At 35.1% G+C, this 15,749-nt stretch overlaps 1 protein-coding gene across 1 annotated transcript in view; it reads right to left on the reverse strand.

Annotated features, from left to right (window-relative positions):
* Window positions 1–15,749, reverse strand: part of LOC136030130 (transformation/transcription domain-associated protein-like) — a gene marked incomplete in the record, with an annotated part of 128,034 nt that overhangs the window by 29,067 nt on the left and 83,218 nt on the right. The window contains 5 exon segments of the mRNA XM_065708813.1: window positions 2,096–2,401; window positions 6,101–6,303; window positions 7,915–8,155; window positions 10,046–10,213; window positions 11,946–12,117. Coding sequence (XP_065564885.1) covers window positions 2,096–2,401; window positions 6,101–6,303; window positions 7,915–8,155; window positions 10,046–10,213; window positions 11,946–12,117 — 1,090 coding nt within the window.

A 15,749-nucleotide genomic window follows, 5' to 3' on the forward strand; every position in this document is an offset into this window, starting at 1 on the left:
TAGCTGCCAAATCCTTTTTCTGTTTGGTGTGCAATAAAAGTGACCCATCCAACAGGGCTTGGGCGAGCTGCATTTCAATCAGGTCTTTCTTCTCAATGCCCATTTTAAGCCGATTTCTGGCTCCTTCAAACAGCTTGTCGGTAACTTGCTCCTTGTACCCATCGCTTTTTTTTTTTTCTTGTAATGACTTTTCAAGAGCCTTTATTCTTTGCTTGCCGGAAAAAAAGTCCAGCGAGAGTTTGCTTTTCTTTTTCTTGTTTTCCTGCAGGCTTCCATCATTCTTCTCCACTCTTTTTTTCAGCTCTCTCTGGTTCTGGAGAAAAGTTTCCTAACTTGTAACGATATTATTGTTTCACAGTCTTTGTTTTGATTGATGATGAGAAGAATCCTTTATTGCTGAAGAAAGTAGCCTGCCCGTGTCCTACTTGCTTTCACACCATTTGCAAAAAAGTTCAAGAATGAGACTTGAACTCGAAACCTCATTCTTAGTCTAAACCCAGAGAATTATCTCATGAGGCATTACATAAGTATAGCAATCTAATACTACTTAAGGACATGGGAACGAAAAAATGGAGACATAATGATGCTGTCATCTTTTTTTGGTTTTGGAGAGGGGCTATAAACCTCTTTGAACAAAGGCGTCCTGTGATGTACTTTCCGATCTGAGGTCGTTTTAGAGAAGTTTCAGGCGTGTTTTTTAATTCCAAAAGAAAAACTTTGAGACTACAAATTAAATGTTGAACTGAAAGTGAATAGCAGTTACCACTCCTGGATTTCTTTTAGTTGAGTATTTTTAGCATTATTTTTTTTTTTTACATCGATTTTTTAATTTTCGGTTACTAAAGCCAGAGGATTTTTCTTTATTAGGTTACAGGTACCACTGCAATAGATTAGATTAATATGTTACACAGTGTAGGGTATGCAGTCTTAAGGCCTTGGCAATTCCAAAATGCAAAAATAGTATCTTCTTTGACCGACCATTTCTTCAGCGACTGACTATCCAAAAAATTACTAGCTTTCATTGCTTGAGTATTATTTCCTTCACTTAAACTATCATTTGCAATAGGCGTGGATAATAATTGGTCAACAGACAGCCGATTACTTTCTAAGTCTGAAAGCCTGTCGGTCATACTATTCATGATAATACACTAGTATGCTCAATAGTGCGAACTCTTTGATATCTTAATGACGAAACAAACAAAAAAGTTTTTGACACGAGATTAGCGAAACAAAGCAGCCAACCCCAAATAAACGAAAGAACAGAGGATGGATTCAACATGTCAGTACTGGTCACATAAAGATTAGGTACGCAAGGGTTTGACACCGATGGCCACTTTGGTTGATGCTATTAGTCCATTAAGAACGTGCTGAGAAAAAATGTCGAATCTTTGAGAATACATATCTAAAAAATGAAAACAAAAAAGCTCGGCAGCTTAAGTGACTCCAGAGGCAAAGGATACCAAATCCATTCGTCCATCTTTATCAAGAAGGCTTGAACATTGTAGACTATTCTGCAGTCTTCAGGACACTAACAGTCTGTAATACAATAAAAAGATTTCTCAGCTGAACTATTGAAACGGCTTGATCTTGCAAAAAGGATCTCTTAGGGACTTGAGAGCTGTATTAGGGACTTTTAGAGACCTTCTCCAGTTTTAGAGACTTTAGTGACTTTGTAGCAGTCATGTTATATGTTTTTGTACTTATACTATTACTGTCAAAATCAAAATAACTGTATTTGCAACATCGAGATTGGACGATTTCTATCGGAGTGTTTCGAACACACTTTTCGAGAAAAAAAAAAAAAAAAAAAAAAAAAAAAAAAAAAAAAAAAAAAAAAAAAAAAAAAAAAAAAAACAGAAAAACAAATAAAGAATAAAATTTTGTGCAACATACATACTTCAAATTAGGAAGAACCAAATCAGCCATAAAACAACGCTTTTCAAAATTAAACAAGTATTGGGACTACAATTCAAATACTTAAAACTGAAAAAAAGGATTAAGTTCAAAACGCTTAGTTTACGTGTCACTAATTCCAACTATAAGGTCTTGTCTAACCCATTACTTGTTCAAAAATATGAATAAGTTTATTAAATACCTTTGATAAGTATTTCCTTGCTTTTGGCTCATTTTGATGCCGACACGCATGAAGATAGCAGGTGACTGCAGATACTCCAAGGGTGACATTTTTTGGATCTTTAACAAAAACTTGCTCTAAATAATCTCCCCAGAAGGCCCATCCTTTGGTGAGGCTATCATGAAGCTGCACAGCGGCTGAGAATGCTTTATTTGCATCATCAGATCTTCCGAGCTGAGCCAACATTAGGCCTTTGTAAGCGTAAAATTCAGCTGTCATCTCTTTCGTGAAATATTTCAAATTAGTTGAGTCAATAACTTCCAGTCCCTGAAAAATGAAGACGCATGTTTAAATAGACCTATTTTATTGCTCTTTTTTGTAACTTTTGGGTGACTTCTGCAAAAAATTGCTCGCAAAATCTTTAACTTACAGTGATAAACATATTTTTGGGTCCAAGAACTAAATGGGCAGTTTTAATAGAACCTTCTGAACTGAATTCAAATATCCAGTTTCTATCGAAAATGGTTTTCACACAATGCTTCTTTGGAGTTTTTTTCTTTAGTGAATCAAAAATACCAAAAATCCAACAACAAAATTATGAAGCAATAGCTTACCTGTTGCGTGCTATTGTGGTCTAAAAAAAAAAAAAAAAAAAAAAAAAAAAATGAAATTCAAGGAAATCTCCTCCTCCATGGAAAATACCCCCAGAAAGTTCTCCCCTAATGTAATTCCCCCCTGCGCATTAATAATGATCGTATTTCTAAATCTACGGGTATTTGAGATACAATGAAATATTTATTCCGAAAATTTTCCACCAAAAACCCCAAGGCGCCAAATTCGAATTTCGTAGTCATAAAATACAAAGTGTCAGATTAAGTTAAAAAGGAAAAAAACTGGGTAAAAATTAAAAAACAGTCAGATAATATATACATTTATAAAAAAAAGATTTCTTAAAGGGACATATGAAAAAAGGGGAAGGGGGACAAAACAAGCGAACGAATACAAATCTTGGGTAACATCAGTGCCAAATAATATAAGAGGTAAACTAGCAGGATATTTTGCCTTTCTTTTCTGTGATGAAAGAGACAAAGCTTTTTTCATATTTGGATTGAAGCAAAGGATGAGGGATAAGATTGGAACGGGTTTAGAAACAGTCCGCGATCGGTGGAATTTTGGTGAGAGTATCTTTTAGGGAAATATTTTCCGTGCGAGGGTTTTTCTATCATATTTTTTTACGATCAGAGACACAACGATGCTCTCCTTTGCTTAAGTGCTTCCAACCTTTTTTTTCTTTTCTTTCTTTTTTTTTTCTTTGTAGAAGATAGAGGGGAATCTTAACTTCTTTGAAAAATATTCAAAGGGTTCTTTTTTGGATGGATTAAATTTTTTTTTTTTATCCTTCGTGAGAGATACCACAGGGTCAAACTGGAAAAGCATATTAAAGATACGGGCGGACAAAGGAAGTATAAATCCTCAAAGAATTGGAAGGAGGACACTAAGTTTATACGAGAGAAAGAGACAAGTTTCTCAAGTTAATATACTTTGGTTAACAGGGTCAAATCTTCTTTGAAGTTCAATCGAAACTATATTTAACCATCAATTAAGCTTTTCGAGAAATTTACCTATTGAGCCAATAAGAGGAACAAGATAATAAGAGTTAAAAGTGAATTTGAAGTTCCAAAATTGCCTCAAGTCAGTTAAAGGTTAGGATTTTTTTTTTCTTTTAGCCAATCTGCAAGGAGCTCTTCATATAGTTTGAAATGTAGGAGTGAGAGAGATAGGGCGAACACCTTCGAAACCAGGCTTTCCGTCTTTCTTTTTTTAGGGGACTAAAAATCCCTGTTTCCATATTTGTGAAAACTGGCCGGACTCAGTAATCTCATTGAAAAGCAAAGACAAGGGCTTCAAAAGGAATTCACTGAAAGTACTAATAAGAGGAAATGGGATATCTAAAGGCGAACACTTGTTTTTCTTAGTTTCTCAATTCTTTTCTCGATCTCTGCCGGATAGATAGAAGGAAAAGAAGGTAAAAGACCATCTGTTGGTAATTCATTAGACAATGCCAGAAGGCTCTGGACGATGTAAGCAAGAAACCTGTTAAGATATTGGCATTAACTTAAGGGAATTAAGGAAGGTTTAAGTTAAGCTTCAAGTTTTTAAGTTAAGAAGGTTAAGTTTTTTTTTTATCTCAGAATACCGATTATTCGGTTCATAAATGCACAATTCTTCGACTTTGTTTTGTAGTAGGATCAAGCGAATTTGCGTACTTCCCTTTTAATTGTTTAACATTTCTATAAAGGTTGAATTTGTTTTTAATTGGTTTTTATGGATCGACTCATAAAGGGTTTATCACAGGAGAGTTTTTTAAATCTTTTTTTTAGGGAAAGAAACAAGATATATATAATTTAACATTTTGTAGAAAGTAGCAACTTTTCTACAGATATATTGTAAATATGTTCAGTACTCAGCCAAATCCTAAAAGAAAGAAGGTCAGAAGGAGCCATTCGTTATAGAGAATGAATGCTTAAATTTGAAGATGGGGACAAGACGAGAGAAATAATATTATAGGGACGGGGGAGTACTTTAGGTCTGATAAATAGTTAAAGCAGTAGTTCTTAAGCTTATTTAGACACTGTACCCCTTTTTATCCACAAAACATTTTAGGTACCCCTTTTCAGTTACCGGTACTAAGTAAACTATAGCTAAGATATAAATAAAATTACCAGTCCTGGAGGTAAAGGGTTGTTTTATTTGTTTTTGTTAAGCGGCCAATACCCCCTAAAAAAAATTTGCCTATCCCAAGGGGTACGCGTACCACAGTTTGAGAACCACTGAGTTAAAGGATTTCATCATACTCAGATAAACTAGGGAATGGAATAATTTTGAGATAAAGGTTGAATTTAGTAAAATACAAGACACCCCTTCTTTGTTTTTCCAAGTGGGTGATCTGAAGGATGGAGTTTAATAAATTCTGAATAATTTGAAAAACGAAGGGATTCTTGGTCATGAGACTGTACTTCTATAGTAGCTAAAACATCGACTTGATCTAATTCTGATAGCCCCTTGAGTTCTTGTCAAAATTAAGACTTTCAGCGTCGGTAACTAAAAATTTAGAAAATTTAAAGGGATTTGGAAAATCTGACAATCAATGAGTTTCAGTAGTTTTTGGTTAGGGTTTTAATTTTGGGTTATGTGACCTCAGAAAAGCAAGGTAAGAGGCAAACTTATCTTGGGAATTGATAGATGGGAATAGGGACAAGGGTATAGACGAGGCGCGATGAGGAAGGTGAAACTGGTTTGACTTGACAGTCTGAGAGAAAAATTGCGAATTGTTACAGGGTAATTTTCACATGTAGAAACTCTGATACCAGAGTCACATTGATAGGGTGGCCACGGGGGATAAAACAAATGGGATGGGGATAGGGTTTCATGGTGATCGGGCAAGAAGTCAAATTGGAAGTGTTCTTGATAGAGGGGAAAAGGGGAGATGGGAACGGAAGATGGATACGGGAAAGAGGAGTGATGAGAAAGAGGAGGGTGCAGAGTGTCTGGGAGCGGAGGGGTCGAGTTTATCTTGGCAAATGACGGATGGAGGCCAGAACATGTTGGTAAATTCTTGGACGCACAGAGAGGAACGGAACCGAAAGAGCGTGGATTTTTGTGAGGAATGTGGATAAGAGCGGGTTTGGAGAGGATCAGAATTGAGTAGTTTTTATTATGAACAGATTGCTATGTGTTTTGTCAGCGTACCCAACTTTATTGGCTCTGCTCTCTATTGGGGGTGAATATTTTTTACATACTAAGATGTTTCAATAAAATAGTTTAAAGTTGTTTATTTGCTCACAGCAATTGATATTTGTTATTACTTCCAAAGGAAAAGACACTTAAGAATCAATTTAGATAAAATAAATTATCAAGTTTTTCCCCCTTAGAGGAAGGAAAGAAATAATATAAAATTGACCCGCTGATTCTCCACTCTTCTACTTACAACAAAATACAAAGAAGCTGTATGCAAAAAAAATTCACCTCCTGTAACTCATTCTTTCCATGCATCAACGCCATCTGCAAGTAGCATTTCACTTGTTGTCTTATTTTCTGAAAACAGTCAACAATCGGAACGGAAGGGATAGTATAAATTCTCGACAAAGACTCTAGACAAACTCCGGTTAAGCTATGCTTGCGAGCTATCTTTCCAAAATGAATGATCGCCAAAGCAGAAGCATGAACACCTAAAATAAAAAAGTGAATGATAAAAAAACAAAAATTAAGAGAGCAGTCGAAGATGTGGGAATCAAGGAGGGGAATCAAGGGCTTTCACAACAGTTCTGGAAAAAATAATACAATTTCGTATTACACCTTTCACGAACTTTTTTTTTTGTGACATCAAGGAGTTTCTCTCCTACCCTTCCCCCTTAATGAAATAGAAGACAACGAAAAACGTTCAAGTATATTACCTGTAAATATAATATAGAGTTTGTGGCCATTGGAAAAGTTTTATCTTACGATGGAAACCATTTTGTTGGCTCAACACTCGGTTTAGTTTTTGGTTTCTTGAAATGGTTTTGACACATTAATCAGAATGTCTGCACACAAGAGATTCATATCCTCCCCCTCCCCACGAATCTCCGAAAGAACTCGGCATATCCAAGAAGAATTCATATCCCAATACAGGATCAAATGACAGATGTAGAAGCTTAAAACTTTCCTTTTTAAATCGAAATTATTCACCGACAAAACCCTCAGAAAAAAAAAACGACGATTATAGCAGGGAAGACCAAAGAGAGGGAGTTGAAGAAACTCCTCTCTGAAGCTAAGCACTGATGTGTTTTATTTAAGCTTATTTTACTTTTTATCTCATTTTACATTAATTCTGCTTTTCACCAAAGGTATGAAGGAAAGGAGGAAAAAAAATAGCGATATGAACAGCTAATGCAAAGTGTACCTAATTTCAAGGCTATTTAATTATTTTAATATATGATAATTTTGAATAATTCCAATAGGAATACAACGCAATATTTGGGTTCTTAAATGATTTGAAAAATAGTTAGGGTTGTTGCTACGCATCACCTAAGAATTTGGAGACTTATGGAGGAGTTTGTTTAAAAAACTAGCAGGGCTATTTCCCTTCCGTCCTGCATCAGAACCTGCTGAAATGGAATTCACGATTGCTTACAAAACATCCCATTCGAATCGCTGCATCGACCTTGAATGTTTGATATGTTATATTTAAAATTTTACAAATATATAGCGCAAAAGGCTATTTATTTCAGCTAAACATTAATGAACAAAATAACCAATCTAAAAGTATCAAAACAAACCCCTGGGACTAGATAAACAGAAAACTAAAAAGTGGCATATATTTTGGACCGATGTTCATGATCCGCATTCACAGTCTAATTGAAATAAACACAACCTAAGAACTTACGGGATAAAACAAAATTTATTAATCACACGATATACAGTTTTCTACAAGGTAATGTACCTATTGTTGGCCTACAACCTTTTCACTGACAGTATCTTATTAGCGTACTAACTATCACCAGAACGCAAACTTTCAATAGTTTTTGGGGAGTACCAATAGTTAAGGCACTGATAACATATAGGTCACATACAAAATTACACAATGATACTGCTTCGTGTAGAAGTTACAAATTTTAAATCTTCATTATATGCGGTTTGAAATTGTATATACTTCTTGGACTTTGGTGGTATGTATGTTAAACCATCTTTATTTAAGGTTACAACACTATTTTACCTAACAGTAACTAGTAAGTAAATCATTTAGTATAATTATGAACCACACATTGAAAAATCAAACACAACTGTTTCAAATCGCTTACCAAGCATACTGTGGCCTGCAGCATTAGTTTGTTCATTTTGTTGTTGCTCAAAATGTGAGGCAATAAATTGATAATGGTGTTGCCTCCAAGCAAAGACGTCACTCCAGTGGCTCAAATCATCAGCAATAACTGGCAATCGATTTCTCCATGTTTTTACAATAGCCTTCATGTCGTGCAAAGACGTGCTACGATTCTGAAGAAGTCCCTGATGAATGGTCGACGCTTCGTGAAGTTCAACAACCTTTAAAAATGCAATTTTTAAGCTTTTTTTATAAGCAACTAGTTATAAGCTTTTCTTCAAATTTTACACATTTGGATCATTTTGTTTCTTGAAAAGCGAATTTGCCATTCTATTCGTTTGCTGTGGTAAAGAGTGAAGGGATTTAGCCCACTTCATCCAGGAATTTTAATGATTTTTCACGTCGGACCAAATTCTACAATATTTAAAAATATACAGGAGCTTCCAAGCAAATTAAAATCTTCCAGTTACCCACTGCTTGTCAAGACTACAACAAAAACCTTAACGTTGTGACCATATCAAGATCCGGGTCTTTGTCAAGGTCACAATGTTAAGTCTTTGTCAAACTACGTCTTTGTCATAACCCTTGCTGAACAGTTTTAAAATATCCACCAGCATCGTCTGAAACGATATCGTCATCCGGATGTTACTTCTATGGACCTAATAATTGAATATTTTCAAATACTCTATACTCTAGGAAGAAAAATATATTTTAACTAAGGGCACACTATTCACTAACGAAAATTGTGTATGTCTGCTGTTTGTTGAAAAGATCTTTATAAATTAATATCAAGAACAAGCAAATTACTAAATTACCTACTGATGAATAATTAAACACCAGAAAAAACGTCAAATTTGCTAAAAATTAAGCAGCTAATAACAATAGTACATTGAATTATTAAAATCCAAATAAAAAATAACTAGAAGCGCACCACAAGCTAAGCTTATGAGGACATATTCAAATACAATGACACCAGAATAGAAAAATAGTAATAAAAATAGAATTGAATAACTATAACAAAATGAATTTCCGTTAAATATGAATTTTTTAAATTAAGAATTCGAGGGGCAAAGCCATGTACAAAATCAAAACACAAACACCTAATCACATGAAAAACATTACGCGTTTCCTGACCCAGAATAACGAAAGGTTAAGGTTGAAGTTCTTTGTGCAACCCTGTGGAAGTTCTTGGTATGTTATTTTTCAACGTTTGTTCTTCTTTTTCTTTTTTTTCTTTTTAAGAGACACGATTTCACTTTTCTACATGTCATTAAAAGTTTTTCAATTCTTTAACATAATTTAAGTCACGAATTTTCCGTGGGGAGGAAAGTTTTGCGTATGTTATTTTTCGTGTTTAATATTTCAACATAAGAAAAGAATTCTACAACCATTCGACAGCCTAGATCCATCTACCCAATTAAATTTTTGGATTATTTTGTATTTTTTTATTATTGGGAAATGTAATGGAAAAAAAGTCAGAAATATGCGAAAATAGAAACGTTTTTTTCAATCTTTTAAGAAATTTAGATCAATTTCTAAGAAAATTTCCAAATAATATTATAATCTTGGATGAGTGAATGAATAAATCTGGTATTAATAAATCCGAGAATGTAAATACCTTGTCTTTTCGGTGCAGGTTAGAGCCGGAGGCTTACCACAAACCACACAGAGAACATAACCCTTAAAATTTTTTTCCGTGAATTACTATTTATTGGATGTAGCCCTGATGTAGGACCAAATTCTTCAATATTTTTAAAAAAAGAAGAAAAGAGAGGCAGGTTCCTAGCAAATTTCAGCTTTCTATCTATTAGCCACCATTTGCCACGATCGCAAGAGAAACACGGAAAAACCTGACAGCGCTATGATCAGCACTTGCAAAATGGTTTCAAAATACACGACAGCTCTATCTGAAACAGTGACTCGAATACTATTTCAACAGATCTGTCAATTGAATATTTTCAAAATTTTAACAAATAAACTTAAATTCTAGTAAAAAATAATAAGTCATTTTAAATAACGGTACACTATCAACTAATGAATTTGTCTATGTCTGATGTTTGTGGTTAATATTTTATTGAGTAATGCTATAAACAAACAACCTAATAAATTACCTGTTGAGCAGCTTGCAGTAGTGGAATATGTATATGAGAGACAATATTCGGGAGTCGTCTCCATTCTTTGATGCACAAGGTGCTAGCCAATTCAACATATCTTTCAACCAAACTCAAATGCTGATCTTCTGGATGACAAATGGCTAAAAACCCACGATAGAGATTCACCTGAAATAATATTTCAACTAAATTGAGGATTATGTTTCTAGCTAGTTGCAGATGATTTTCCTTATTTAGTTCAACTATAGACGATAACTATTGTTCTTTTGTTCAGAAAATATGGTGTTTCAGCATTGAATACCATATGACTTTCTAATGCAACGCATAATTACTACTAACTAAGAGTATTCGGTTTCTATTCCGGCACAGACCCGTGAATGAGCAGAATTTCGGCAAAAAATCATGCTGCAACAATTTTGACAATGTATTTCCATGCCGATAATTAGGCTGAAGTCTTTGTGCGAGAATTTGCACAAATTTCCACTAAATTAGTGCAAGGCATTATTACTAAGTCGGTATTAAAACTGAACTGAAATAGAGCTGATGATGCACAAGAGTGCTAGGGGCAAACAAACTTTCTTCCTCAACAGAAACTTGCCAGAATCGAAAATTTTGTCTATCTGAAGAACCTATGGTCCAAACTACGTTCCAAATCAATTTACCTTCATAATAGGAAATCCCGTTCAAAAGCATAACATAGACTTCTTAAACCTTATAAAAATAGGATCAATATCAAGCTGACTAAAAATGCTAAGCGAGATAAAAAAAAAAGTTAAATGATTCTTTTGATGTTTTTCTTTTTCTATTACTATAATAGAGACACAAACTAATGGTTAAACAAACACTAGATGGCAGAAACAGTGTCTTCCAAGGAACTGTTTCCCAGAATTCACCGTTTTGTAAGTTTAAAAAATAATGGTTCAAACTGCACTTCAGCTCGATTCAACTTCATAATATAAAATCAGATTCAACTAAATATAAGAAACTATTAAAACTTTGTAAAAATGGCATGGCATTAACATCAAGCTAACTAAAAGTGGTAAGTCATATAAGAAATTTCAAGAATAAATTGTTAATCAGCCTCCTCGAAAGGATTCCTGGCCAGGAATAAAAGGAAACAGAATTTTTTTTTTACCCTAAAAATTTAATAAAAAGGAAGCTTCCTATCTCCCCACTATTTAAGAACGCCTCGAGCAGATATGCCAGAATCAGAAGTCACTATCGACAAGACTATGATTATCCTAAGAGGGGACTTGGGATAATCCTTATTATTAAGGGGATTAAGAATAATCCTTAGGCTTGCCCTCAAATGGGGTTAATGCCTCTTCTGTTTGAATCCTGATTAGTTCTCTTATTTCCCCGCATTAATCGACAACTAAATAAGTTTAACAACAAAATTATACCACTAAGTGTACAATTCTAAGCTGACACTATGACAAATGATGGAAAGAAAGTTTTCCTTTCATTAAATTCACTAAATTTTTGAAATTACACTCGCCAAATTAATCTCCACTTGTATGAACTAATAATGAGATTTTTGTAATCAATGATGGCGACGGGGAAATGGGGTGGGGGCGGGTACTAGGAACTAGTACTGGAATAGAATGTAGTCAATTCGAAAAAACCGACTCCTTCCAATAGAGTAAGTATTAGAGAGTATGGATTAATATTAACCAAAATTGTAAAAAAGAAAGAGAATAAGAAGTTAATTTACAAAAAAAGAAAAAAAAGGAAGCTTAGTTTATTTTCTATTATGTTCGCCCTACTACACAGAAACTTCGGACAGACTTTTCTGAAGTTGTACATTAAAGACGACAACGAAAAAAATTTAATGCAGCTAAAAATGGTTCAATGTAAAATCTATAACAAAAAAAAAAGAAAAGGTAATTCAGTTACTTACTTTCCATGCAATTTCCTTTGGACAAGAAAGTTCAACCTGAGTTAAAGCTTCTTTCATTAGTGGCCAGTTTGGGACTCTCCATGATGATTCTAAAACAAGTTGGGGGTTACTGGCACCTTCAGAGGACCCATATTCTTGTAACAAGTCCCATTGGTTCAATTCTTTTGAACATCTAGTAAATAAACATCACATTAGCATTGACCAATAAATTGGGGCTTTTCTTTAAATTACCTGAACATAACAATTCTCCATCACCATCACCAGAAAAGCCAAAGTATTCGGGTCTTTTTTTTCAAGATTCTCGAGCCCTTTCTCGATTTGCTTTCAATGAACAATGTGTTAAAAATGTGTTAAAAAAATAAACAATGAGTAAAAACAAAAAATAATAACAAAACAAGTTGGGGGTTACTGGCACCTTTAGAGGACCCATATTCTTGTAACAAGTCCCATTGGTTCAGTTCTTTTGAACATTTAATAAATAAACATCACATTAGCATTGACCAATGAATTGGGGCTTTTCTTTAAATTACATGAACATAACAATTCCCCATCGCCAGAAATAGAAAAGCCAAAGTATTTGGTTTTTTTTTTCAAGATTTTCGAGCCCTTTCTCGATATGATTTCAATGAACAATGTGTTAAAAAAAAAAAAAAAAAAAAAAAAAAAAAAAAAAAAAAAAAAAAAAAAAAAAAAAAAAAACTAAAGTCTAAGGAAGCTTTGAAAACACTTGGTACCCAAAGTAGTAGCAATTATAATACATGCTCAAAGCAAATTAACACCCCCTCCGAAAAAACGAAAGTAAAGAGACAATAAAAACAGGTTACAATTCCAAGTTCTTTAACTTTCTACGGGAGTACTTTTTTTCAGATAAAATATGTTTAGTTTTCCGTGTAAATTCCAAATGCAGCATTTTATAGAAGGTTACGATTTGAAATGCTGGAGCCATCAGTTGCGTCACCAAAAGAGGAGTATGAAAAAAGCATTTTACATATGAAAGATTGATTCCACAGTTTTGTAATAAGTACATAAAACTACCCAATTGGTCTACAACATTTTTATTTTCTAAATTGACTTCTCTTAGTGAAGGAAATAGCAACACAATTTTCCAGATGCATATGCCCCTGTGACATGACGTATGTACCATGATAAAAATTATAAAACTGCAACCCGTGTACGAACTGTTTCTATAAACATAGAAAAATGCATTAAGTCCAACTACAACATGGTCTTTCATGTAATGAGGTGATAGAGATTCCCCCTAAGTTGCTGTATTTGATACCATTTCAAACATGCCTAAGTAAAGAGCGATGTAGGCACAATGTATAATTTTTTTTTCCAGGGCACTTCGTATCGATGGAGTCGTCGTAAAAACTTCAAAAAGGGCTTATTCGATTGGAAATTGAACGGGCTACAGTCCCTTTTAATATTTGGAAGTGATTAGAGGGCAACTAGTCTCCCCTCCACACCAATCATTTCCCCAAACACATCCAATCAAAATTTTGAGATGATAACCATTTTGTTTAGCGTAGTTGAAAGGTCCAGAAATCATGTATTTGAAGATGACATCCCAAACCCCACAGAGCAAGGTTGTAAGTTAAACCCCGAGGTATAACTTACAACCTCATTTTAATTTTGTTCGTTTTGACCTTGACTCGGTTATTTATTGTAGTTTCTGTTCGTTTTGGGTTTCGTTATTTATTGCTGGTGTTTTATGGTGGTTTTACGCTTTGAAGATTATTCGACTTTATTTCTGCTCATTTTTGATTTAATGGTGCTCTTTACTTTTCCTTGAAAAACTTGTTTTGTGGAAACGGTTTTTTACATTAAAATTAATTTTAAAAAGCAGACATTAACAGGAGCTAAGAGCTCATATGGCACTTGTGACGAGGCATGAAGAGCTAAGAGCCAAGAGATCATATGGTATGAGCTGTAACAAAATTCTATGAATCAATAGATTGATTCAAAAGGAAAATAAGAGGCTTAATGCCGGTTAGGATTTAAAATAAGAACTCTGAGTCACGATGTCCTTCTAAATATCAAAATCCATTAAGATCCGACCGCCCACTCGTATGTTATAAATACCTAATTTTTTCTAATTTTTCCTCTCCCTTTAGCCCCCCAGATGGTCGAATCCGGAAAAATTTTTATCAAGTCAAATTGTGCAACTCCCTGACACGCCTACCGATTTTCATCGTCATAGCACGTCCAGAAGCACCAAACTCGCCAAATCACCGAGCCCCTCCCCCCAACTCCCCCAAAGAGAGCGAATCCAGTACGGTTCCGTCAATCACGTATTAAGAACATTTACTTATTCTATCCACCAAGCTTCATCCCGATTCCTCCACTCCAAGTGTTTTCCAAGATTTCCCCCTCCAACTCCTCCCAATGTCAAAAGATCTGGTCGGGATTTGAAATAAGAGCTCCAAGACATGAATTCCTTCTAAATATCAAATTTCATTAAGATCTGATCACCTATTCGTAAGATAAAAATACCCCAATTTTCATGTTTTCCAAGAATTCCGGTTCCCCCTCCAATCCCCCCAATGTCACAGGATCTGGTCGGAATTTAAAACTAGAGCTTTAAAGCACAAGATCCTTCTAAATATTAAATTTCATTAAGATCTGGTCACCCTTTCGTAAGTTACAAATACCTCAATTTTCAAAATTACCCCCCCCCCCCCAACTCCACCAGAGAGAGCAGATCCAGTCCGGTTATTTCAGTCACGTATCTTAGACAGGTTTTTATTCTTCCCATCCAGTTACATCCTGATCTCACCGCTTTAAGTATTTTTAAAGATTTCCGGTACCCCCCAACTCCCCCCCCCCCATTAGGCTGGATCCGGTTAAGATTTAAAATAAGACATCTGAGTTACGAGGTCCTTATAAATATGAAATTTCATTAAGATCCGATCACTCCTTCGTAAGTTGAAAATACGTCATTTTTTCCAATTTTTAAGAATTAACCCCCCCCCCCCCAAATAGAACGGATCCGTTCCAATTATGTAAATCACGTATCTAAGACTTCTGCTTATTTTTCCCACCAGGTTTCATCCCGATCCCTCCAATCTAAGCGTTTTCCATCATTTTAGGTTCCCCCACCCCAAACACCCGCCAATGTCGCCAGATCCGGTCGGGACTTAAAATAAGAGCTTTGAGACACGATATCCTTCTAAATATCAAATTTCATTGAGATCCGATCACCCATTCGTAAGTTAAAAATACCTCTTTTTTTCTAATTTTTCAGAATTAACCCCCCCCCCCCCCAACTTCCCCAAAGAGAGCGGATCCGTTCCGGTTATGTCAATCATGTATCTAGGACTTGTTTTTATTTTTACCACCAAGTTTCATCCCGATCCCCCCACTCTAAGTGTTTTCCAAGTTTTAGGTTTCCCCCTCCCAACTCCCCCCCCCCCCAATGTCACCAGATCCGGTCGGGATTTAAAATAAGAGCTCTGAGACACGATATCCTTCTAAATATCAAATTTCATTGAGATCCGATCACCCGTTCGTAAGTTAAAAATACCTCATTTTTTCTAATTTTTCAGAATTAACCCCCCCCCCCAACTACCCGAAAGAGAGCGGATCCGTTCGGTTATGTCAATCATGTATCTTGGACTTGTGCTTATTTTTTTCACCAAGTTTCATCCCGATCCCTCCACTCTAAGTGTTTTCCATGTTTTAGGTTTCCCCCTCCCAACTCCCCCCAATGCCACCAGATCTGGTCGGGATTTAAAATAAGAGCTCTGAGGCACGATATCCTTCTAAATATCAAATTTCATTGAGATCCAATCACCCGTTCGTAAG

The sequence above is a fragment of the Artemia franciscana genome, chromosome 8 (assembly GCF_032884065.1).
Source record: "Artemia franciscana chromosome 8, ASM3288406v1, whole genome shotgun sequence".
In the NCBI taxonomy this organism is placed as follows: domain Eukaryota; kingdom Metazoa; phylum Arthropoda; class Branchiopoda; order Anostraca; family Artemiidae; genus Artemia; species Artemia franciscana.